The sequence below is a fragment of the Bos indicus genome, chromosome 27, assembly GCF_029378745.1.
Source record: "Bos indicus isolate NIAB-ARS_2022 breed Sahiwal x Tharparkar chromosome 27, NIAB-ARS_B.indTharparkar_mat_pri_1.0, whole genome shotgun sequence".
Taxonomy (NCBI): Eukaryota; Metazoa; Chordata; class Mammalia; order Artiodactyla; family Bovidae; genus Bos; species Bos indicus.
This window is the reverse complement of record NC_091786.1, coordinates 15,858,442-15,884,679: the sequence shown is the minus strand read 5'-3', so window position 1 is coordinate 15,884,679 and position 26,238 is coordinate 15,858,442. Positions and strand designations below refer to the sequence as shown.

Sequence of the window (26,238 nt, the reverse complement as noted above, 5' to 3'; positions counted from 1 at the left end):
AACCAGCACATGGAGGAATAATTTTAGCCTCTTAGCATAAGTCTAAAACACAATTTAACAGCATGGAGTCTTCGCTTCTTACACTATATTTTATTTCATATTACAATACTGTTTAGGCTCATCTCAAGCTAGTGATTCAAAGTTTCTGATCACTTTAAGGGTATTCTAAGAGTGTCCACACATGGACACTTTTTTTGACCAACTGGGCACTGTGGTTGGGTGTCCCATGAAAGCTGTGAACCACACAGATGTTCTGAGGCTCTTTGGTGCTGCTCTTCTGCAAACATGAAGAACTAATATTTATAAATCAGAATATAATTATCTGGTTTTATTTATTTACTTGTTTTCCATCCTTCTTATTTGTATTTATCTTTCCACCCTGCCAATATCCAATTTACAGTAGCAAGTTAAAACAGTCATTAAACTTACCCGGTTAGCAGACCAATTTTTTTTTCTATCTTTTTATTTGTTGAGAACCTCAGAATCTAAGTATTTTATATATGCTTTTTCTCCGTCTAAAAAGAGGGAGTAGTATTCTCTTGCATAGGGATGCTTTGTTTGTTTGGGGGCAATTCCATTCTCGTTCAGTATAAATGAAAATAATAGTTAATAGAAGATATTTTAAAGTTGTGTGTAATGGGGCTTGTGAGTATATATATACACACATACTTGGTATGCATTTTCCTAGACATCCTAGACATCATACATCATACCACAACTACTTACCTCTCAAATCCATATCTAACAAAAAATTGTTAATATATATTTCATTGTATTGTTCAGAATGAAGGAGTATGAAAATGGTGTGTACAATAAGCATTTGGAATTATTTATCAAATTTATAGTATCTATTTTTCTTTGTTCTATATCCATGGACAACTGAAAGCTGCTTTTCTGACTAAAAGATTAAAAGTCCACTTTTAAAGAAAAGTTTATACTTTGATTCATTAAATATTCTATTTTAACCTAACCCTGAATGTAAATAATTGCAAAGATACAAATCTGTACCTGATTCAAGGGCCAGGTAGTTTAATTTCAAACCAAATTCTGTGGTTTTTTTATTTAAAAAGTCATGTTTATGTTGACAGACGAAAGAAGTCCTGCTTAAATTGTATGTCTACATAAAAATTACACCTGGCAATATGACAAAAACGTATAAAGATTTATGCTTTATAAGGATTGAATGATGGCTACAAATACTTCTTTAAACATCAAACCATTTCTTTATGTGAGAAATTTCTATTTATAGTCTGTTTCTACATGAAGGGGTAATTTTTCTTTTTCTCACCCTAGGCAATGTTTGATTTATGAATATTTTTAGTTACACAGAGAAAAGTACAGTTGGCCCTCCATATCTGTAGGTTCCACATTCATGGATTCAACCAACTTAGGGACAAATATATTTTCCCCACAAAAAAAAAAAAAAAAAATCCAGAAATATCCAAAAAGCGAAACTTGAATTTGCCATGCTAGCAGCTATTTCTATAGCATTTACATTGCATTAGGTATTATAAGTAATCTAGAGATGATTTAAAGTATACAAAATATGTGGGTAAGTTATATGCAAATAGTACACCGTTGAACATAAGGGACTTGAGATCTTCAGATTTTTGGTATCCTTGGGGAGCTCCTGGAACCAACTCCCCTCAAATTGTATATCAGATGAAAAAGTAGATAAGAGGAAAGTAGAAATTAGGCTTCATGACTTCTTTTTGGGAAAACAACTTAATGCCCATAATTGGTATTTTTAATGTCAATTTTGACAATATTCTTTTTAGAATACCTAACTTAATGTCCAGGGATACACAAAATTTTGCCAAGGTAAAAATTTTCATGTTAACTACCCTTCTGTCTTAACAGGCCTCATTGTATCAATCCTCTATAGACAGAAGCCTGGAAAGACCCACTAGGTAAGAATCTCTTTACAGGCGGTGAGGTGGGGAGGGAGGCTCAAAAGGGAGGACATATGTGTGTACTTGGAGCTGATTCACATTGTTGTACAGCAGAAACCAACATAACATTGTAGAGCAGTTATTCTCCAAATGAAAAATTTTTTAAATCTCCTTACATTATGCAACCAAAATATTTTATGCCAGTAGTTTCTTTTTCAGTGAAATAGTAATGATAAATTTTTTATCCTTTATTTTAAGCACCATAATTCATGAAATTGTTTTAACTTGTTTCTGCATCATTTTATATGAGGAAATATTCAAGAATGTATAAAGTTTAAGTGAAATAATTCTAGGTCACTTTACAGGCCGAGAAACTCTTGCCTTTCCTGTCTCCTCCATACTCAGTTGTCTTCTCCTTAGATAAGGATTATAAACATCTAATTTTCCATACTGTTAGATGATATGATGAGGATACATTTTTTAAAACTGTAGTAAATGATAAACAATTTTATAAATTATGTTCTGCATATATTTGTTCATTATACTCTGACCACACATTTCAAAATACCATGGAGTCATTGTGTGCAACTCCATGGACTGTAGCCTACCAGGATCCTTTGTCCATGGGATTTCCCAGGCAAGAATACTGGAGCAAGTTGCCATTTCCTTCTCCAGGGGATCTTTCCAACCCAAAGATCGAACCCACATCTCCTGTGTCTACTGCATTGTCAGGCATGTTCTTTACCACTGAGCCACCAGGGAAGGCCTAGAAATACTGTTACAACTGATAAATGAGAACTTACCATATACCAGGCATTCTAAGTACATAAAATATACTCAAGCCTTAATTATGAATTAAGTACTATTATCTACATTTTATCTCTAGTAAATGGAAACTTAGGCTTCATAGCATGCCAGGTTTACACAGTCAGCAAGGGACAAAGTATCAGTTCAGTTCAGTCACTCAGTCGTGTCCGACTCTTTGCGACCCCATGAATCGCAGCACACCAGGCCTCCCTGTCCATCACCATCTCCCGGAGTTCACTCAAACTCACGTCCATCGAGTCGGTGATGCCATCCAGCCATTCCATCCTCTGTCTTCCCCTTCTCCTCCTGCCCCCAATCCCTCCCAGCATCAGAGTCTTTTCCAATGAGTCAACTCTTCACATGAGGTGGCCAAAGTACTGGAGTTTCAGCTTTAGCATCATTCCTTCCAAAGAAATCCCAGGGCTGATCTCCTTCAGAGTGGACTGGTTGGATCTCCTTGCAGTCCAAGGGACTCTCAAGAGTCTTCTCCAACACCACAGTTCAAAGTATAACTGAACCCAAATTACCTGTAGGTCCTAACTGTGCTAAGAGACTACCAAGGCAAGTTCTGTTTGTAGGCCTTCAACATCACCCTTACCTTAAAGTACTACAGAACTTCAGACACAATTCAGTGACAATACTGAAAAATGCAGACTCCCAGCCATATCATATCATCAGCAACAAATATTCAACAATAATTTGCCCTTCTGCAAATTTCTATCAACATAAATGAAAAACGTGGTAAACTGGATCCTTTGTACATTGGTTTCACGCATGCCATTTAACAGCATTAAGGTCACTAAGAAAAGAGCTCACCAAACCCCTCCTTTTACGTCTTGTGCAATTATGTATGTACCTAGAATATTTGAATTTTAGAGTTCTAATCTAACTTCAATAAAGACACACGGACCCTGACAGGATAATAATAGAAGATGGGCATCCTCTTTGGAAGAATGCAGACAAATTCCAAGGTCTGGCTCCACCTCTATACATGCATAGTCTGTAGGTTCCATTTATTTGTAAAACACTGAAATACCTCATAGGTTACTGTGCATGCATGCTGTATAAGACAATAATGTCAGTAAATAGCATACTTTGGTCATAGGACCTGTTATACTGTTGCTGCTGGTGGTGGTGGAATTGTATCTAATGATTTGACAGACAGCATGCTATGTGATGTACATATTCGTTCATTAATGTTTGTCTTAAACAATGCTGTACTCAGAACCATGATAAAAAAAAAAAAATCTGCCCTTACAGGCTATCAGCATCTTTTAATACAACTAAGTGAAAGGACTCTAAATAGTTTATTTGATGACCAGATTATTGGTTATTCATTAATTAAATGTTGGAATTGCAGTGTAAGATTTTTAAAGCTAAGATGATTAGGAAAAACCTTATGGAAAGCTTGAAGTAAGAGAAATTGGTCTTATCAGATTTCCTCCTTCTTTCCAGTCATCTCTTCCATTTCGGCATCCCTCCTCTGGATATATTCATGTTGGTGCAACTCCTCTATATAGAGAAAAAATGTATGGTACAAATCATGGCACTGAATTGTCAGTAACAAAATACTACTCTAATAGGAGAATTTTTACTTTAAATGGTGATTATAAACTTATGTTCATACAAAAACCTGTACATGGATTTTACAGTAGCTTTATTCATAATTGCCAAAATGCAGAAGCGACCAAGGTGTCCTTCAATAGGAGAATGGATAAACAATGGCACATTCATATAATGGAATATTATTCAATGATATGAAGAAATGAGCTATCCAGCAATGAAAGGACATGGAGGTACTTAAGAGCACACTGCTAAATGAAAGAAGCTAATCTGAAAACATTGTATACTCTTGATTCCAACTACATGACATTCTGGAAAAGGGAAAACTAGAAACAATAAAAAGATCAGTGGCCACCAGGTGTCATCGGGAGGCAGGGATGAAGGGGGTGAGCCCAGGGGATTTTTATGGTAATGACACTACTTTATATGATACAATATATGATACTTTATATGAGGGATGTATGTATGTGTGTATGTCGTCATACATTCGTCAAACCCATAGGATGTTCAACAGAAAACATGGACCCTAATATAAACTATGGGCTTTAATTACATTGAATAATAATATACTGATATGATTCATCAACTGCAAGAAATATACCACACTAACAAAGATGATAATAACAGGCGAAACCGTGTGCAAGAGAAAGGGAGTACATGGGAACTCTCTGTACTTTCCAATCAATTTTTCTATAAACATGAAACTGTTCTGAAAAATAAAGTCTAGGAAGTCCTAACCACAGCAATCAAACAAAACAAAAAAAGAAAAAGAAAAGATATCCAAATAGTAAAGGAAGAAATGAATCTGTCACTCTTTGCAGATGAGCCTGTTAATTTTCAAAGAGGTGACTGTAAATAAATAGTTTTTTATATTAAGTAATGAATTCCAAAAAATGCAGTTTGGGGGATGAAGGGTGAGAGTCATTCTGTGGCCACCTCTAGCACCTTCCACTATCTTTCTGGTTCACATTTGAATCCCTGCAACACCAGCCAAACTGAAGCCAATTCCTTCTTGCAGTTCTGCAAGCATGGCCAGCGACTTTAGGAAAAGGCGGAGGAGCGAGCCTGCGGTAGGGCAGCCCAGGGGCCTGGGGGACCCGAGTGCAAGGAGCACTAGCCCAGGCCGAGCAGACCTCCCAGGATCAAGCACCACCCTGACAAAATCCTTCATTAGTTCTTCTCCTTCTTCTCCGTCAAGAGCAAAAGGTGAGTGGCAATAAATGGCGTGTAAATAATTTACTAGTTCAAGTTTTAACCTTAGGAGAGCTGGTCCAATGATGACCACCCAGAGATGGTTAGGGTTAGTATTTTAATAAAATATAGTTTCAAAACAATAGCTTTCCTATACACAGACTAAGTCAGGATGATGAACCTTCTGAATGGCTTAAAGGACTCTGACTCTCATCTGTTAATACTTTTGTTGTCTCCAAATATATCATGTGTGTTATTTGGAACAAATTTAAAGTATCAAAAAATGTATGGTCAGGCTATTAAAAGATTACATTTACAAACATTTGCATACTGTCAAAATTTTCTAATGTTACTACAACTAGTAAAATGAATCAGAGTTATAGAATAGAAATTAGTAGTAGCAACAGAGAGCATTGTTGCCTAAAACATAAATTGGGTTGGTTTTTTTTTTAATTATTTAATTCTAGACAAAAGTTTGTCTAACCTATGAAAGTTGTTTCTTTAATCACTTGGTTTATATTTTAGTCAGTATTCATACATACAGTAGAATATCCATGTTCCGTATGTAACATGGTGTTCAATTCACAACAGTCCATTATTGTGGAGTTTGTTTATCAACAAGCCATTTTTCTATATGGCCTGTCTCCTCTCTGGAAGTTTAGTGAGTTGTGTTGAAAGGGAGCAGTCACTACTTCAAATCTCTGTTTAGTTACATATTACTGCAGCTGTAACAAGAATAGTCCCAAAACAGAAACCTAGGATTGAACCAGCATCCATAGGTACCTACGATTTTGGGACCCAAGGTCTTTTCCAGCCCTCTGGGGTTGAAACAGCAGAGAGAAGCAATTTGAAGTGTGGAAGAAAGTGAGCTGTAAATGAAGTTTCCATACAGTAGCAGAGATTCAGCTACACATACCAAAGGCAGGCACTGAAAGTGCTGCCACATAAAAGTAAAGCTAGGAGTTAGCTGGTTTGTGAGAAAGGATTTTTGGTTCTGATGACTGCGCTCTGGATAGGCAGGAGGTGCTAGCTCTTGTCCATGACCTAGTAAAGCTGTACTTGCTGGAAGATCCAGATTCCAGCATTCAGAGGGAGGAAGTCCCTTTCAATATACCATTCCTCAAATTATCAGAAGCACTCTTACCAGATTCTACTCATTTATACAAACAAATATCCTAAAGAAACCAATAGGTCATGAAATGCCATTGACTTACTATGCTTGGATCCCTCCAAAAAGTTAAAAGGATTCTTTCTGATTACTTTAGATCTTTGCTTTTATCCTGGGGGCTGTTAACTTCCCTTCCCAAATACTACTTGGCTACTTAATGTGTTTATGTACTTTTGAAGAATTTGGGGAAGGCAGGAGCTGTCAACAGAGATATTTTCTTCCACTAGGCTTATTTTTAAGAACATGTCCCGTTAGATTTAATGTTGTCTGTCATTCATTAATTAGCTCAGCAACACAAAAGAAAAGACTATTTCCATAAGTACTATTTCCATCAGGGTTAGCTCTACATTATTATATTGCAAATGATTTTTTAAAAAGACCTTTCCTGGAAAAAAGCAAATGCATTCACCTCTGATCAAAGTTTTATAATATATCCAGTTATCCTTATGGGAACCTGCCTAATAAGAGGTAGAAGGTAGAGAAATCAAAGAGGTAAATTCATTTGTTTAAAAAGGTGCTAGTTGGTTTATTTCTTAGAAAAATATTAGCAGTAGTAGTTCACAGCAACTGAACTTAATTTTGAAATTCTGGAAAATATTCTGTCTTATAGCTTTTTCTATATAATGCCCATGAAAAATTCTTTGATATCATTATTGGAGTATCAATTAAACGTAAATGTGTAAGTTATTCTTTATGTCCGTATTATTATAAATCAAATAAGACTCAAATTCTGATCCTATTAAGATGATTAAATCTATAATATTTTTGGTATTAATTACAAAACCTTTAAACCACTACCAGGTCATGCTATTGGCTTACGAGGTACTATTAGATTTTTGACATACCATATTTGCATAAAGATGGATGAAGTATGCAATGGAAATAAATATATTTAGCAATACCAGTTACTTTTCATATATGGTTTGGTTAACTATTGTCTGCAAAGCTATGCTTATTGCTTTAGAATTAGACTTTTTTCTCTAAGTTGAAGCTACACGTATGACATTCAGTGTCTGGGTTGAACCCCACTAACTGCTTTCTCTTTGCTGTGCTATCTGATGCTAACTGACATGCTGTCCTCTTTACGAGCCTTTTAACTTCTCCAACGTCTCTTTTCCACCACGCTGCCTTGGACTAAAAGGTGGGGACGATAGCCAAACGTGTCCATCCCTTTGCAGTTTCTCAGGGCTCAATGGCCACCCCTCCCACGAGTTAGATTACTGTAACACTTACAGACAGCATCTAGATGTCCCACAAGACTCGCAGAGAGCCATTACTTTCAAAAACGGCTGGCAGATGGCCCGGCAAAATGCAGAGGTCTGGAGCAGCACTGAAGAAACCGTCTCCCCCAAAATCAAATCCCGTAGTTGCGACGACCTTTTAAATGATGACTGCGACAGCTTGCCTGACCCGAAAACCAAGTCGGAAAGTATGGGTTCTCTGTTATGCGAGGAGGACCCCAAGGAGAGCTGCCCCGTGACGTGGGCTTCCCCCTACATCCAGGAGGGCCGCAGTAACGGCAGATCAAGGCTCCGACACAGGTCGGCCCACGACGCCCCGGGCTTCCTAAAGATGTACAAGAAAATGCACCGCATCAACCGCAAGGATCTGATGAACTCTGAAGTCATCTGCTCCGTCAAGTCGAGAATAATGCAGTATGAGAAGGAACAGCAACACAAAGGGCTGCTCCATGGATGGAGCCAGTCCTCCACGGAGGAGGTGCCCAGGGACATGGTCCCCACCCGCATTTCTGAATTTGAAAAGTTGATTCAGAAGTCAAAGTCCATGCCAAATTTGGGAGATGAAATGTTATCTCCTGTAACCCTAGAGCCGCAACAGAATGGTTTGTGTCCCCAAAGGCGGTTTTCCATTGAGTCTTTGCTGGAGGAAGAGAATCAAGGTAGACACCCTTCTCAGATACCGCGAAGCTACAAGTCTAAAGCCCTGGTGCCCATCCACATTGAAGTCACCAGTGACGACCAACCGAGAACCCACGTGGAGTTTTCTGATAGCGACCAGGACGGAGTTGTGTCTGACCACAGTGATTACATTCACATTGAAGGATCATCCTTTTGCAGCGAGAGTGATTTTGATCACTTTTCTTTCACATCCTCTGAAAGTTTTTATGGATCCAGCCACCACCACCACCACCATCACCACCAGCATCACCGGCACCTCATCAGCTCCTGCAAAGGCAGATGCCCTGCCTCCTACACTCGATTTACCACGATGTTAAAACACGAAAGAGCTAAACACGAAAACGCTGATGAGCCCAGAAGACAAGAAATGGACCCTGGCCTTTCTAAACTGGCATTTCTAGTCAGTCCCGTGCCTTTCCGGAGGAAAAAAAGTTCAACTCCCAAAAAACAGATGGAAAAGGCGAAATGTAAGACGTCTGTGTTTGAGGCTCTGGACTCTGCCCTTAAAGACATTTGCGACCAAATTAAGGCTGAAAAGAGAAGGGGAAGTTTGCCAGACAACAGTATATTGCACCGTCTTATCAGTGAACTGCTGCCAGATATTCCTGAAAGGAATTCATCGCTCAAAGCCCTAAAAAGGAGCCCCACGCACCAGCCTTTTCACCCACTGCCTCAAGAAGGTGCTATTCATTGTCCGTTGTACCAGAACGATTGTGGGAGAATGCCTCACAGTGCCTCCTTCCCAGACGACACCAACAACAGCTACCACCACCAAGACCACGCCAGCGCACTGCATCTCCAAGGTGGACCGACTTTCCTTTCCTTTCCCTTGTGGTTCACATACACACCCTCCAGTTCTCTCATGCTTCATCCCTACGTCTCATCATTCTTGAGTGGTGACCACCTGGGTTCATTATGTGTTGGGAAGCAAATGCTTGTTGTACAAACATCTTACCGAATAGTTCTCATTTGTTCATGGGATATTTGGACTTGATGTGTGGCTTAAAGTGATCACAAAAATTTACTCATTCAGAATCAAAAGGGATAAACAGTTTTGCAGCTTGATGTTGGGGTTGAGATAACTGTTACATAGAAATGACAAATTAAACTTATTTTACCAGTTTATAAGAATTTCAAGACAAATCATAATTGAATATCAGTATCCTTAAGAAACTGACAACTTTGCATTAACTCTTTTTTCATTGTGTAAAATGAATCAAAATCACTAGTTTAACATCTTTTCCTTGATTCTATTAACTTTCTAGTCACTCGCCCAATATATAATTTGCTTACATTCTATATAGAAGATAAAAAATTAGCACACTCAGGAAGCAAAACCAAAATATGTAATGTAGTAATTGATGGGCAATTAAGAGAATAAATAGAACTTGTTTAATAACTTTCTTCTTTTAAAAGATACAACTGATAAAATTTTTGTGAATATATCTTTAAGCTGTATATGTAAAAGTCATATTTCCATCAGTCATGTATTCATTTTCTCTTCCTCTCCATTATTTAATTTATTTTCTATTTCTGCTAAAACAATCCTGTACTGACATTTGAATTAGGTTATTTAGGATAAAAGTGACTCTCAACTTCATTTTCATTGATTCCTTAAAGTGGAACACAAGGACAAATACAGAGGACATTTTTTCAGGTATACATTACTGGGAAACACAGGATGTTTTGATATTTTTATTCAATCCTTTTCAGTAATGCTTAAAGTGCATTTGTTTACTGTGTAAATTTTAAGAAGCTGGAATGAATTTTCCAGGCTTAAACTTGGATTGTTCACAGAATTTTTTATGCACCAGACATTCCAAAGTGCTTTATACACATTTTCTACATAACACGGCATAAACCTAGATGATAGATATTATTGTAAGCCCTGTTTTACAGATGAGGAAATTAATACACAAAGAGGACAAGAAATCTGACCAAATTCACACAATGAGTAGGTAGCAGAAACAAGATTCAAATTGATGTAATTCAGAATTTGAGTGCAGAATATATAACCCAACTGTTAGTAACTATTGCACAAATTTTCTTATCTTATTAGGATTTAGGTTTGTTTTCATTTACACCATATGACATGCTTCAAAAACAGTAAATTTACATTTTTAAAATCAAAGTCAACAACTTGAAATTTTCACTGATTGAGCCATGTCATAACGCAATGTTTTCATAAATTAGCCACCTTTTCCAGTTATTCAATATCATTTACATTTCCACATATAAAAGCATAAGATAGATATTTGCATCTTTACTTTATAATGCAATTAACTGTGTATATTTTGTTTTAAGGCAAACAAAAACAATGCAACAGTTCATAAGTCATTGGCCACCAATACAACACTTTCTGTTTAGAAAATTTTTATCCTTTGGTTTCTTGGGATAAATATTCACTTTCTAATAAGATAGTTGAACACAAAGGAAGCAAATAGATGATGGCCTATTAAGCCTTAAACCTTAAGATGTCATCTTCAGATTCAATAGGTCATTAAACACAGAGAGAAAGAGAGAAGAGAATGGTCACGATGTAGTTCTGCCATCATCATATTTTTTTTCATTCCTACAACCTTAAATTGTTCCATAACATGCTCCAGTTTTTATAAGTGGTTGCTCCCGTCTTCATCTTCTATAGGCTCTATCATAGTAATTATAAACTGGTGGCAAAAAGAACAGCAAGTATTAAATCTTTGAGATGAAAAATCTCTGTAACTTTGAATTACCTATGCTGCAGCATAAATTATATCAGCAGTGTAACAATTAAACCTTTATATTTATAATACTTCTGAAATCTTAGATACTTTTCCTCTAAAAGTGCTCTGTTTTGTGTCTTACATCACATCTTTGTAATTCCCTATGAGTTTTAGGCCTGTGTTTTCCATTGTGGTATCTCTCCACGTTTGAAGGGGAATATAGTTGCCACCAGGAAAAATGCTTTTGATTACGTGGATACTCACTCTGGCCCTGTCCTTTCCAACAGACCATGAGTCCCCTAGGAGTTACTCGGCCACACTGACTGATCTTGGAAGAACCACACCCAGGGAAAGAAGAGGAACTCCAGAAAAAGAGGTAGTCTGCTTAGTGGCATCTGAGTCTTTTTCAACAATATACTTGAGAAAGCATTTGCCAGCCAGAGTTATGTCTAAAACCAGTAAAGAGCCCTGATTAAAAACATTAAAGTGTTGATGGAGAAACTAGAAATTAGTTTTCCCTGGAGCCCAAGCAAAGGATTTGAAGCCATGGCATTCTAACCTGAGCAGCACGTCTCCCCCAGTTGTAGTCCATTTTTGAGAGTGACTTTCTGAGTCTTGACCTGACCTATAAATTAATAGCTTTGTCTGAAACAGTCTTGAGCTGGGCCACCCCTTGGAGGAAGAAAGCTTTCCCTATCGAGATTTCTGGCCCAGCGATGAAGGGGACGGTCCTATCAGCTGTGCTGCAAATCAATACAAATTCCATGGAAATAATTTTTGCTGCCCTGCTTTTGTTGGGGAGGATCCCTGAAAAAAAACCCTGCTGTTCCTGGGAACCCCCAGCCTGCTGGCTCTTGTCCGTGGTCCTGAGCCAGGCTGACGGTCTGGCTTGTACTATCTTGGGGCCATGAAGGTTTGATAGAAACAGAAGGCTGGTCCTGGAGTGTCAGCCACTCCAGAAAGTTCTCTACCAGTGTCTAACACAATCCAGTGCCTATGGATCCAGGATCCAAAGTCAGGAATGATCCAGGATGCCCAAAGTCCACCAGAGTCTCAGGGAAAGAGTGGTGAGAGGATGATTGGCATCAGAGAGGAAGAGCTACAGGTGCCCCAGGCAGATCTGTGGGCCCCAGAGCGTGAGTGTGGGCTCGTGTCGAATCTGGTCAGGACTCAAAGATAAGCGGCTGGTTTACTGGGTGCTGAAGAGTTCCTGGACTCCCCAGGCAATACAAAATGACCAAGCCCATGCTTTTGGCCACTAACTAGCCTCTCCATGATAACTAGGCTATATTTCTTTGCTACGATGTTAACAAGTGTTTGGTAAAAGGAGTAATGACTTCCTTTGTGACTTTTTCCAGTCCTTTAATTATGGTTCAGAAGCTGTGTCAATACTTAGGACACAGAACAATTGACCTTCCATGGTTATCCCAGGAAAAGCCAAAATTATACGTAGGACCAAATCCTCTGCAGGCATTTTATTCCCCTTTCATGGCAGACATTTACCTTAGTCCCTAAGATGAAATGTGATATTCAACAATTATGGTGAATAGGTCATCTGTTATAGTTTAACTATCTAAAAAGAACCAATTGATTTGCTTATAAATTGCATATATCATTTACATTGTATGTGTTTAATAAATCCTTCAAGTTTCATTTCTCTTTAATTCATATGAAACTGATTTTTTAACAGGAAATCCAAAATTTTAAGTTAGCATCAACCATTTCTTTCCTTTTCAGAAACTGCCTGCAAAAGCTGTTTACGATTTTAAGGCTCAGACATCCAAGTAAGTATAAGCATTCATCATATGATTTAAGTTGACTTTAAATACATAAATAATACTTTAAAAGACAAATATTGCACTGTGATGTGTTACAAATAAGACCTAGTTCCCAATTTAGCAATCAACTCTAATTAAATGGTTCCTTTAGAATTAATTGGGATGTGGGCGTAATTTTATTTTCATTTGAGTTTCATTGAGAAACATTGAGTTTTAAATTACACTAAATATGTTTGAGAACAATGAGTTCAAAAGGATAGGAAAAACAAAACGAAATTAAGGATCTTTGTTTCTAGAATTTTCATGTCAAGAATGAAGTAAAAATAAAGTGTTGGGGAGTAATTAACACTTAGAGAATTTGATAACATTTATTTATCCAGCTATATCAAGGATAGTTTGTGGTTAAAGACTATAACTGTGTACAAAGACTCCTATAGTAAAAATCTCCATTTCTCAATACTCAGAGCTTAAAGACTCTGAGCACATTTTTATCCTGTGGCCTTTTTTTTTTTTTTTTTTTTCTTTTTCAAGAGGTTAACATTTTATCTATTTATTTGGCCACAATGAGGGTCATGTGGGATCTTAGTTCCTCAACCAAGGATCCAACCTTCCACCCTCCACAGTGGAAGCATGGAGATGGAGTCTTAACCACTGGACTTCCAGGGAATTCCCTATTCTGTGGTCTTTTAATGTTGGTGTTTTCATAACACAAATTGTGTTGGAATTTTTCACTTTTTTTTTTAGGAACTTGTTCATCAGATGGGCACATGGTTAGGGAAAGCTAATAGTAAGCACATGAGGAGGTTTAAATAGGAGCAAGACTTCCAGCTCTGTTATGGTCCATGTCACATGCCTAACTTAAGAAACTTTGTCCTCCAATAGACTAATTCAAGATACTGGCATTAAATTACACTATGCCATTTAGATGCACTATATACAATGGCCAAAGCATTTGTTCATAAAAATGCATATTATATGAATTAATAGTTAAAGAATCCATCTCTGGCAGAAGACATATAAACAATAAAACCACTCAAAATTTGGGAATGAATAAGAAAATGCTATTTAGAGGTGAAGATGTTGAACATGACTTAAATCTGGGGTTAAAAAAAAATTCCGAAAGAAAGCTTACAACTGTTTTTTTTGATGAGAGAAGTAACATCTGCTCTGTTTCCACTGCCATTCTTCGGATGTAGTGTGATCATTCATACAAGGCATGTCAGTTTATAAAATAATGATTTAAAACATGTAAATTTCATTTCTTCTTTATGACAAGCAAATGTGTCCTTAGATGTGTGAAGCCCTGAGGGATGACAGGATGTAGAGAAGAAAAAAGATCTACAAAAATCAACCCCAATTAAGAAAATGGCAATAGGAACATATATATCAATAGTTACTTTAAATGTAAATGGATTAAATGCTCCAACCAAAAGACACAAGCTGGTTGAATGGATACAAAAATGAGACCCATATACATGCTGTCTATAAGAAACCCACTTCAGACTTAAAGACACATATAGACTGAAAATGAGAGGATGGGAAAGTATATTCCATACAAATGGGAAGCAAAAGAAAGCTGGAGTAGCAATCCTCATATCAGACAAAATAGACCTTAAAATAAAGAATATTACAAGAGATAAGGAAGGACAGTACATAATGATCAAGGGATCAATCCAAGAGGAAGACATACCAATTGTAAATATCTATGCACCCAACATAGGAGCACCTCAATACATAAGACAAACACTAACACACATAAAAGGAGAAATTGACAGTAACACAATAATAGTAGGAGACTTTAACACCCCACTCACACCAATGGGCAGATCATCAAAACAGAAAATTAATAAAGAAACACAAGTCTTAAGTGATACATTAGGATGAGATGGATTTCAATGATATCTTCTGAACATTCCATCCAAATGCAGAAGAATATACCTTCTTCTCAAGTGCACATGGACTGTTGTTCTCCAGGATAGACCACATTGTGGGTCACAAATCAAACCTCAGTAAATTTAAGAAAATTGAAATCGTATCAAGAGTTCTTCTCTAACCACAATGCTATGAGACTAGATATCCGTTATAAGAAAAAAAACTATGAGAAACACAAACACGTGGAGTTTAAACAACACGTTTCTACATAACCAATAGCTCCCTGAAGAAATCAAAAGGGAAGTCAAAAAATTTCTAGAAACAAATGACAATGAAAATACAACTCAAAACCTATGGGATGCAGCAAAAGCAGTTCTAAGAGGGAAGTTTATAGCAATACAGTCCTACCTCAAGAAACAAGAAAAACATCAAGTAGACAACCTAACTTTACACCTAAAACAACTGGAAAAGAAGAACAAAATACCCCCCAAAATTAGCAAAAGGAAAGAAGTCATAAAGATTGGAGCAGAAATAAAGAAAGAATAAATGAAAGAAACAATAGTAAAGATTAATAAAACTAAAAGCTGGTTCTTTGAGAAGATAAACAAAATTGATAAAACTTTAGCCAGACTCAGCAAGAAAAAAAGAGAGAAGAATCAAATTGACAGAATTAGAAATGAAAAAGGAGAGGTTACAACAGACAATGCAGAAATACAAAGGATTATAAGAGACTATTATGAACAACTATATGGCAATAAAATGGATAACCTGGAAGAAATGGACAGATTCTTAGAAAAGTTCAATGTTCCAAGACTGAACCAGGAAGAAATAGAAATTATGAACAACCCAATTACAAGCTCTGAAATTGAAGCTGTGATCAAAAATCTCCCAAAAAACAAAAGCCCAGGACTTTTGTGAAGATGGCTTCACAGGAGAATTCTATCAAACATTTAGAGAAGAGCTAATGCTTATCCTTCTAAAACTCTTTCAAAAAATTGCAGAGGAAGGAACACTTCCAAATTCATTCCATGAGGCCACCATCACCCTGATACCAAAACCAGACAAAGACAATACAAAAAAAGAAAACTACAGGCCAATATCACGGATGAACATAGATGCAAAAATCCTCAACAAAATTTTAGCAAACAGAAATCAGCAACACATCAAAAAGCTCATACTCCATGATCTAGTTGGGTTTATTCCAGGAATGCAAAGATTCTTCAATATACCAAACAAATCAATATGATACACCATATTAACAAATTGAAAAATAAAAATCATATGATCATCTCAATAGATGCAGAAAAGCCTTTGACAAAATTCAGCACCCATTTATGATTAAAACTCTTTAAAAAATGGGCATAGAAGGAACCTACCTCAACATAGTAAAGACCATAAGCCTACAGCAAACATTATTCTCAATGGCAAAAAACTGAAAGCACTCCTCCTAAGATCAGAAACAAGACAAGGGTGTCCACTTTCACCACTATTATTCAACATTGTTCTCGAGGTCCTAGCTACAGCAATCAGAGAAGAAAAAGAAATAAAAAGGAATCCAGATCAGAAAAGAAGAAGTAAAGCTCTCACTGTTTGCAGATGACATGATACTGTACATAGAAAACCCTGAAGATAGTATCAGAAAGTTACTAGAGCTAATCAGTGAATTTAGCAAAGTTGCAAGATACAAAAATCAATACACAGAAATCACTTGTATTTCCATATATTAACAATGAAAAATCAAAAAGAAATTAAGAGATCAATCCCATTCACCATTGCAACAAAAAGAATTAAATATCTAGGAATAAACTTACCTAAAGAGGCAAAAGAACTGTACACAGAAAATTATAAGATGCTAATGAAAGAAATCAAAGACAACATAAACAGGTGGAGAGATATTCCATGTTCCTGGGTTGGAAGAATCAATATTGTGAAAATGACTATATTACCAAATGCAATCTATAGATACAATGCTATCCCTATCAAATTACCAATGGCATTTTTCACAGAACTAGACAAAAAAATTTCACAATTCATATGGAAACACAAAAACCCCCAAATAGCCAAAGCAGTCTTGAGAAAGAAGAATGGAGCTGAAGGAATCAACTTTCCTGATTTCATATTATATTACAAAACTACAGTCATCAAGACAGTATGGTACTGACACAAAAACAGAAATATAGACCAATGGAACAAGATAGAAAGCCCAGAAATAAACCCATGCACCTATGGGTACCTTATTTTTTACAAAGGAGGCAAGAATATACAAAGGGGCAAAGACAGCCTCTTCAATAAATGGTGCTGGGAAAACTGGACAGCTACATGTAAAAGAATGAAATCAGAACACTTCCTAACACCATACAAAAAGATAAACTCAAAATAGATTAAAGACCTAAATGTAAGACCAGAAATATAAAACTCTTAGAGGAAAACATAGGCAGAACATTTGATGACATAAAAAGCAAAATCCTCTATGACCCACCTCTTAGAGTAATGGAAATAAAAACAAGTGGGACCTGATTAAACTTAAAAGCTTTTGCACAGCAAAGGAAACTGTGAACAAGGTGAAAAGACAACCCTCAGAATGGGAGAAAATAGTAGCAAATGAAACAACTGACAAAGGATTAATTTCCTAAATATACAAGCAGCTCATACAACTCAATGGCAGAAAAACAAACAACCCAATCAAAAAGTGGGGAAAAGACCTAAACAGACATTTCTCCAAAGAAGACATACAGATGGCCAACAAACACATGAAAAGATGCTCAACATTGCTCATTATTAGAGAAATGCAAATCAAAACTACAATGAGATATCACCTCACACTGGTCAGAATGACCATCATCAAAAAGACTACAAACAATAAATGCTGGAGAGGGTGTGGAGTAAAGGGAACAATCTTGCACTGTTGGTGGGAATGTAAATTGATACAGCCACTATGGAAGACTGTATGGAGATTCCTTAAAAAAAAACCTAGGAATAAAACCACCATATGACCCAATAAACTGTGGAAAATTCTGAAAGAGATGGGAATACCAGACCACCTGATCTGCCTCCTGAGAAATTTGTATGCAGGTCAGGAAGCAACAGTTAGAACTGGACATGGAACAACAGACTGGTTCCAAATAGGAAAAGGAGTACATCAAGGCTGTATATTGTCACCCTGCTTATTTAACTTCTATGCAGAGTACATCATGAGAAACGCTGGACTGGAAGAAACACAAGCTGGAATCAAGATTGCCAGGAGACATATCAATAACCTCAGATATGCAGATGACACCACCTTTATGGCAGAAAGTAAAGAGGAACTAAAAAGCCTCTTGATGAAAGTGAAAGTGGAGAGTGAAAAAGTTGGCTTAAAGCTCAACATTCAGAAAACGAAGATCATGGCATCCGGTCCCATCACTTCATAGGAAATAGATGGGGAAACAGTGGAAACAGTGTCAGACTTTATTTTGGGGGGCTCCAAAATCACTGAAGATGGTGACTGCAGCCATGAAATTAAAAGATGCTTACTCCTTGGAAGGAAAGTTATGACCAACCTAGATAGCATGTTCAAAAGCAGAGACATTACTTTGCCAACAAAGGTTCGTCTGGTCAAGGCTATGGTTTTTCCTGTGGTCATGTATGGATGTGAGAGCTGGACTGTGAAGAAGGCTGAGCACCGAAGAATTGATGCTTTTGAATTGTGGTGTTGGAGAAGACTCTTAAGAGTCCCTTGGACTGCAAGGAGATCCAAACAGTCCATTCTGAAGGAGATCAGCCCTGGGATTTCTTTGGCAGGAATGACGCTAAAGCTGAAACTCCAGTACTTTGGCCACCTCATGCGAAGAGTTGACTCATTGGAAAAGACCCTGATGCTGGGAGGGATTGGGGGCAGGAGGAGAAAGGGATGACAGAGGATGAGATGGCTGGATGACATCACTGACTCAATGGACGTGGGTCTGGGTGAACTCCGGGAGTTGGTGATGGACAGGGAGGCCTGGAGTGCTGCGATTGATGGGGTCTCAAAAAGTCAGACACGACTGAGCGACTGAACTGAACTGATGACCCAGCAATCCCACTCGTAGACATATACCGTGAGGCAACCAAAATTGAAAAAGACACATGTATCCCGTTGTTCATTGCAGCACTATTTACAATAGCTAGAACATGGAAGCAACCTAGATGTCCATCAACAGATGATTGAATAAAGAAGTTGTACATATACACAATGGAATATTACTCAGCCATAAAAAGGAACACATTTGAGTCAGTTCTGATGAGGTAGATGAACCTAGACCCTATTATACAGAGCGAAGTGAGTTAGAAAGAGAAAGATAAATATTGTATTCCAACACAAATATATGGAATCTAGAAAAATGGTACTGAAGAACTTATTTTCAGGGCAGCAGTGGAGAAACAGACATAGAGAATAGACCTATGAACATGGGGAGAGGTAAGGAAAGGGTGAGATGTATGGAAAGAGTAACATGGAAACTTACATTACCATATGTAAAATAGATAGCTAATGGGAATTTGCTGTATGGCTCAGGAAACTCAAACAGGGGCTCTGTATCAACCTAGAGGGGTGGGATTGGGGTGGGAGAGACAGGAGGGAGGTTCAAAAGGAAGGGGAATATGTGTAACTTTGGCTGGCTGATTCATGTTGAGGTTTGACAGAAATCAACAAAATTCTGTAAAGCCAATTATCCCTCAAGAAAAAAATAAATTAAAAAAATGCGACTTCTAGAAATTCTAGCTCTGAGATGAGATGAACATAATTTTGAAAACTGAAAAGTAAGACCAGTGTCCTTTTTTCCCAGATGACTTGAAAAATTTAAGTACAAGTCTTCACACATAGAAAAGATGTCTTTTCATATTTAAAAGAAAAATAACTAGCTGTCTCTTAATTACTCTTTTTCTAAAGCTAAACTTTCTGATCTCATTTCCAGATACAAAACGTACTTAGTATAAATAAAACTGTTGGATTATAAACATGAAAATACTTCGGTTTTTATTTTCTATATTAGCCACATGCATAATGAGGGAAGTACTGTGCTTGAACGTAAGGCTCTGTGAATCTTCTTTGCTTTTAGGGTTACTGAACATTTAACACACTTGCATTGTGAAGATTTTAGCACTTCTAAATGTGTGATAATTCTTTTTACTATGCAACTTTTTTCAATTAATTCTTTTCATCAGTGTGAAATAGTCTGCATTTACTATAAACCTCTCTGCATTATATACCCTGCACACATAAATGCTCCAACTCAAGATCCTGAACAAAACAACACAGAAGATTTGGGAGTGGGAAGGCAGATGTGTGGGACCGCTGGGCTCTCGGCAAAAGATCTGAAATAAGTACCCTTCAGCGAGACGTAATTGTGGAGGCAGAATAACACAGAGACACAATCACCTGGGTGACGAAGCCATGAAAACTAAAGCAGTGAGGGTGAGACTTTAGGCATGAATTATTCATGATGAGTAATGTCTTTATAACTTAAAATTAAACACCCAGTCTACCTACTGTCTCCTTAGAAACGGCCAAAATGGAAAAGCATTCTGTTTCTTGAAATTACTTTTATATTTAAAAAACAAAAAAAAGGAGGGTATAAGCAATCTGTGCATGTCTTTGCACTTGAAACAAGTTTATCTTTGTGATCATAGTTCATAATACTTTCCTGCATATTTGAAAGTTTCTAATCAATCTTAAAGGTTCTCATCATAAGAAAAAAAAGGTAACTATATGGGGTAACTGTTAACTTCTTGTGGTGGTCATTTTGAAATATATACAAATATTATGTTGTACATCCAAAACTAACATAATATTACATGTCAATTATACTCCACTTTTTAAAAATATTTCTCATTGTGCCTCCTTGGAAAATCAAAGTATAAAATCTTTCCTGCTTCACAAGATAAAATCATTATCAAGATACTCTACTTAAATGCCTGTCAACCAACTTCAAGGAACCACAAATAAAATTTTTTCTCATGTTGGCATTTGTGTGCTAAGGCAAAATGATAATGAGCTTACGAGGAGACAAAGAGAGAGAGAGAAGTAACTGACTAGCTACCTAACTTCAGGACAAATAAAAATGAGTGCAGAATGAACCCAGCATTATTTCAAGCATCACAACTCTTCTCCCCTAAACCAAAGCCTAAATAGCAATTGTCTGTCCCCACCTTTGAATCTCATATTAATCTGCCTGTGATTTAAATCAGACATGATGTTTATATTTGCTCTTTTTCAGTCATTTCTAAAGTGATAATGTTTCAAATGAATTCTAAAAATCTTTCAAGGAGCATCCTTAGCTAACTGGGCTCAACAGATTTTTTTTCAATACTGGAAGTACATTAACCAGCCAAATGCAGATCCAGTGAGAATGCTCATCTGAAGAATAACTGCTATACATCGTGGAAAAAAAAATAAAACATTTAAATGTATCTCTTCCAGGGAGCTGTCATTTAAGAAAGGAGATACTGTCTACATCCTCAGGAAAATTGATCAAAACTGGTATGAGGGAGAGCATCACGGAAGAGTGGGCATTTTCCCAATCTCATATGTAGAGGTAAGCCCCTCCCCTTCCCCCCTACCTGATTATTGTTTCTAGAGTCACCATGGGTCAAGAATAGATAACTGCTTTGCAGATAAGTTCATCTGTACCATTGTTCTAGACTCCACAGTTACGAGTTAATATATGATATTTGTTTTTCTCTTTCTTACCTCACTCTGTATGACCATCTCTAGCATCATCCATGTCTCCACAAATGACCCAGTTTCATTCATTTTTATGGCTGAGTAATATTCCATTATACATGCACCACATCTTTATCCACTCCTCTGCTGATGGACATTTAGGTTGTTTCCATGTCCTGGCTATTGTGAATAGTATTGCTATGAACACTCGGGTGCACGTATCCTTTTGAAGTATGGTTTTCTCTGGGTATATCTCCAGGAGTGGGATTGCTGGGTCATATGTTAGTTCTAGTTTTCATTTTTGAAGGAACCTCCATACTGTTTTCCATAGTGGCTGTATCAATTTACACTCCCACCAACAGAGGGGTGGGGAGTGGCGTGGGAGGAATTGGGAAACTGGGATTGACGCACATACACTATTGATACGATGTATAAAATAGATAACTAGTGAGAGCTTACTGTACAGCACAGGAACTCTACTTTGAGCTCTTTGGTGCCCTGATTGGTCAGGAAGTCCAAAAGAGAGGGGATATATGTAAACATATAGCTGATTCCTTTTGCTGTACGGCAGAAAGTAACACAACATTGTAAAGCAACTATACACCAATAAAATTTTAAAAAGAAAACAAAGAATAAAGAGAACTGTTCTCCTTTGTAGAAACTCACACCTCCTGAAAAAGCACAGCCTGCAAGACCACCTCCCCCAGCCCAGCCTGGTGAAATCGGAGAAGCTGTCGCCAAATATAATTTCAGTGCTGACACCAACGTGGAGCTATCGCTCAGAAAGGTAAGCGGCTTTCTTCCTTGGTGCATTTGAAAGGCTGCATAGTTTCAAAACTAAGACAGGTCATCTTCTTCCTTAGACAATTTTTGCATCTTCCTCGTTTTCTGCAAAGGACCCTGTAAGGCTGCCCTGAGTCACTGCTACCTACCTCTCCTGTGTCCTTCCTGATGAGGTCATTGTGAGATGCAAAGCTTTGCACAGAGACTTTTCCTCTGGGGGAGCTCCAAATTGTCTCCTAGGGGTGCCTCGGGCTAAATATCAGGAGATGTACAAGTGAAAACATCAGAAGAAAATAGCACTTTAGTACACTTCAAAATATTGTTCTTCTGCTGCCTTGTTATTCAAAGGTTATATCAAACTGGGTTTTGTAGCATTGGCTTGATCCTTCAGGTCACAGAAATAGTGACTGTAGAAAGTCCTGCTGCTGCTGCTGCTAAGGCGCTTCAGTTGTGTCTGACTCTGTGCAACCCCATAGACGGCAGCCCACCAGGCTCCCCCGTCCCTGGGATTCTCCAGGCAAGAACACTGGAGTGGGTTGCCATTTCCTTCTCCAATGCATGAAAGTGAACAGTGAAAGTGTGTCCAACTCTTCGCGACCCCGACCCCATGGACTGCAGCCCACCAGGCTCCTCCATCCATGGGATTTTCCAGGCAAGAGTACTGGAGTGGGTTCTCCTGTAGAAGGTCCTAGCATTGCCAAAGCCAGGGGTTTTATGAAAAACATTACTGACCACTATGGCATGGCCACCCACCAGTCAGAATGGATGCTGGTATTACAGCGTCTTAATGCAGACCAGGTGGACGTGAGTCCTGGCCACAGCTATGCATTATTTAGGATGCTAGCTATGCCCCATCCTGTCAGCTTTTACTTTTTCGTTACTAGGCAGTGCATTATATAAAGAATAAAAATGGTGCGCTATCCAACTTCATCCCTTCCAGAGGTTGCTTTCTGTAACCCTTTTCAGACACACTGTCATCGCCATCTCTGGTGCACACTCTGAAGTTCTGCCCACTGCAGCTCATCCCCTTGAGTCTGTCAGTGATCAGATGATGGTCTTGTCACCGACACACTGCAGGTTAAACTACTGCACTTTCTGAAATAACTCACACATGACATTTCCCACAGAGCCAATCTGAACATGTGTAAAGCCCAAGTATCCTTAGGAAAGATTCTAATAAATGGATGATTACACTGTATATATGTTGATGAGCTATAATTTAGAAGTGAGCTCTGGAGGCTTTAGTTGCATTCTCCTAACAAAAACAAAACGCTCAAAGTATAAGACTTTCCCAGGTGGAAAACTGTTATTCAAAAACACTGACAATTATAACTTTTTATGTTATCGCATGTCTATTTCTAATGCATTTTCCTATTATTCATTACAGGGAGATAGAATTATTCTTCTTAAAAGAGTTGATCAAAACTGGTATGAAGGTAAAATTCCAGGAACCAACAGACAAGGCATCTTCCCTGTTTCCTATGTAGAAGTTGTCAAGAAGCATACAACCAAAGGCGCTGAGGACTACCCTGAACTTCCAATACCCCACAGCTATTCTAGCGATAGGATCCACAGCTTAAGTTCAAATAAGGTAAGAAGACGTTCTAGCATATTAGTATAATACATGGGAGCTCGGAGTAAGATAACTGGTATATATTAGGGCATTATGCTACATCTTATCTATGGCAAAGTGAAAGATTTACATGTTGTGTTTCTAAGTGTGAGTGCCAGGTCAAGTCAGTGTAATTTAGTTTTTCTTATGGGTGCTAGCATAATGGTTTCAGCTACACAAAGGGCAATGACATAAAGACTCTACTATCTTAAGAGAAGCATTTTCTTTTAGAGGGCTAAGGCTGTGCATTTTGTTTATTCTACTTTTCTTTGAAGGCTGGGTTTAGGAGCAATTACTCTCAATCCTTTAGCATTGGGGAGTGAAACAGTTGACTACTTGCTAATTTTGTTTGACTGGTGACAAAATTTTCCACAATCTTCTTTCGTATGTTTACTTTGCTAGCAGAGCTCAGCATTTAGATAGCAATATCCTTCCTTTGGTAGTTCCTACTGATAAAAAGAAAAAAATCTTCATCTCTGTATTAAATATCTGTCTTATCTAGCATTCAGTCATCTTAAAAGAACTACTGGGTAAATTTCAAAGTGACCGCCCTTTCAAATAAAAGGTTATAAGAAAGAATCAGAGCATATCTACAAAGGCTTACTTAAAATTAAAGAAATTTTTCCATGAAGTCTTAATAAATATTGGCAATGTAGTAGTTTAAATCACAATGTTTTGATCTTTGTTGTGAATAGGATTTAAATGTATTTTCAATTTCCTAGGTTTTTCTTAGGATATCATATTCTACATTTTATAAGTAGAGATGTGTACAAATTTCACTAATAACTAATTAGTGTTTTATTCTCACTGTGGGGGAAAAATACATTAAAAAGCTTATGTCCATAAATTTAAAAAAATATTTAACGGTCCACCAACTGGAATCCATACTATGATGTCACTGGCTAAATGAAGGAAACTCCTTAATAGTTTTGAACCGAATCATTTTCATAAAAAAAAAAAAAAAAAAAACTGTAATGTACTTCTAAACCATGACACCCAAAATAAACTAAATGTTAAATATCCTATTTTCTAACTGATCTTTGTAAATAGAGAAGGGAATTCATTGTGATTTATGAATCACTCTTGGACATGCTCCAATCACATTTCTTTAGACGTACTATCTTTATTTAGGAGAGGTTCAGATGTAAGTTGGTATTATTTCTGATATTTCTGCTTTTAGTAGAGTAGAATCCAAGTCTAATGCTTTTAGAAGATAAGATAATTATATGATACTTGTACTACAGGTATATTTTTTGTGATATAGGTATCTCAGGGTACTCGATTTAACTTTCAGTAGAGGCAAGCCCATGGTAAGGCTAAGCACTTTGAACCGTTATCAAGTGTATTAGTGCCTGTGGTGGTAATGGCATTGGAGTAGTCGTAGTAACAGGTAGTAACGGTGGTAGTAATAGTAGTAGTAGTGTAGTAGTAGTCATGACAGTAATGGAACTTAAAGACCTTTCTTCCTCAGCCACGTCGTATTCCTGGCACTAAAAGGTGCTATGTAGCCTTTAATCTTGAATCTTCTATAAGGAGGCTCATAAACGTTTTGTGACTCTTTGTCTCGTTTATCCCACCCCATGGTGACGTGACATCACGTTTCCTTTTTTTAAAAAAAATCTAGATAAATTCATTAAACCCCATTCCTCTTATAGGATAGAAGTGAAAATTGAGTGCTGAATGCCCTGTGTGCTGTCCATACTAAGGCCCGAGGACCGAGAGTGCTGAGTGCAGCAGGGACATGTCATTCAAAGCAGTCAGCTGGAAAGTGCAATCTCTCTTGAAGACTTTTTTCTTTCCAAACCCCAATCATCTACTTGGAAAGAGCCAAAGTAAAATGTCTTCCGCCAGCCTATCTCAAATACTTCACATGTGTAGCATATAACATTCTTCCTAGTCAAAAAACAATATATAAATGTATTAGAATGTTCCTAGGCACATGTCAAGAACAATTTTAATGAATAAAAATTCTGTTTTGTTCAGTACATCCAAAATGCAATAGTCATATTAAGATACACAGAAGTATTTTTTTTTTACTTCAGGAGATTAAGTTTCATAAATTAGACCTCCACTAGTTTACATAAAATGTCAACCTTTTGAAAAAGAGAGTGGAAGTCCTGCCAGAAGTTTACTCCTGTTCACATCTTCTGCTCCCTTTCTGTGTAAACATTTACTTTGAATTTTTTAAAACTTTGAAATAGTAGTTATGTAAGTTCAGTCTCATTTGATCATAAGTTTCTCTTCTTAAAAAAATCTTTCTCAGAACGTATTC

At 37.3% G+C, this 26,238-nt stretch overlaps 2 protein-coding genes across 16 annotated transcripts in view; one reads left to right on the top strand and one right to left on the bottom strand.

Annotated features, from left to right (window-relative positions):
- Positions 1 to 22,622, bottom strand: part of TLR3 (toll like receptor 3) — a 373,039-nt gene extending 350,417 nt beyond the window's left edge. The window contains exon 1 of the mRNA XM_070781564.1: positions 22,504 to 22,622. The gene's annotated coding sequence lies outside the window, so the exon portion shown is untranslated. The remainder of the gene's footprint in view (positions 1 to 22,503) is intronic.
- SORBS2 (sorbin and SH3 domain containing 2) overlaps positions 1 to 26,238 on the top strand; it is a 211,773-nt gene that overhangs the window by 162,994 nt on the left and 22,541 nt on the right. For 11 of the 15 annotated variants that reach the window (XM_019953352.2, XM_070781555.1, XM_070781554.1 and 8 more), the window contains 7 exons: positions 1,861 to 1,910; positions 5,281 to 5,468; positions 11,530 to 11,618; positions 12,980 to 13,026; positions 21,329 to 21,443; positions 22,230 to 22,358; positions 23,742 to 23,945. In XM_019953352.2, the coding sequence (XP_019808911.2) occupies positions 1,861 to 1,910; positions 5,281 to 5,468; positions 11,530 to 11,618; positions 12,980 to 13,026; positions 21,329 to 21,443; positions 22,230 to 22,358; positions 23,742 to 23,945 (822 nt within the window). Of the gene's footprint in view, positions 1 to 1,860; positions 1,911 to 5,280; positions 5,469 to 7,762; positions 9,344 to 11,529; positions 11,619 to 12,979; positions 13,027 to 21,328; positions 21,444 to 22,229; positions 22,359 to 23,741; positions 23,946 to 26,238 lie in introns of all 15 variants that reach the window. The other 4 variants (XM_070781560.1, XM_070781563.1, XM_070781561.1 and 1 more) reach the window with 1 other exon arrangement.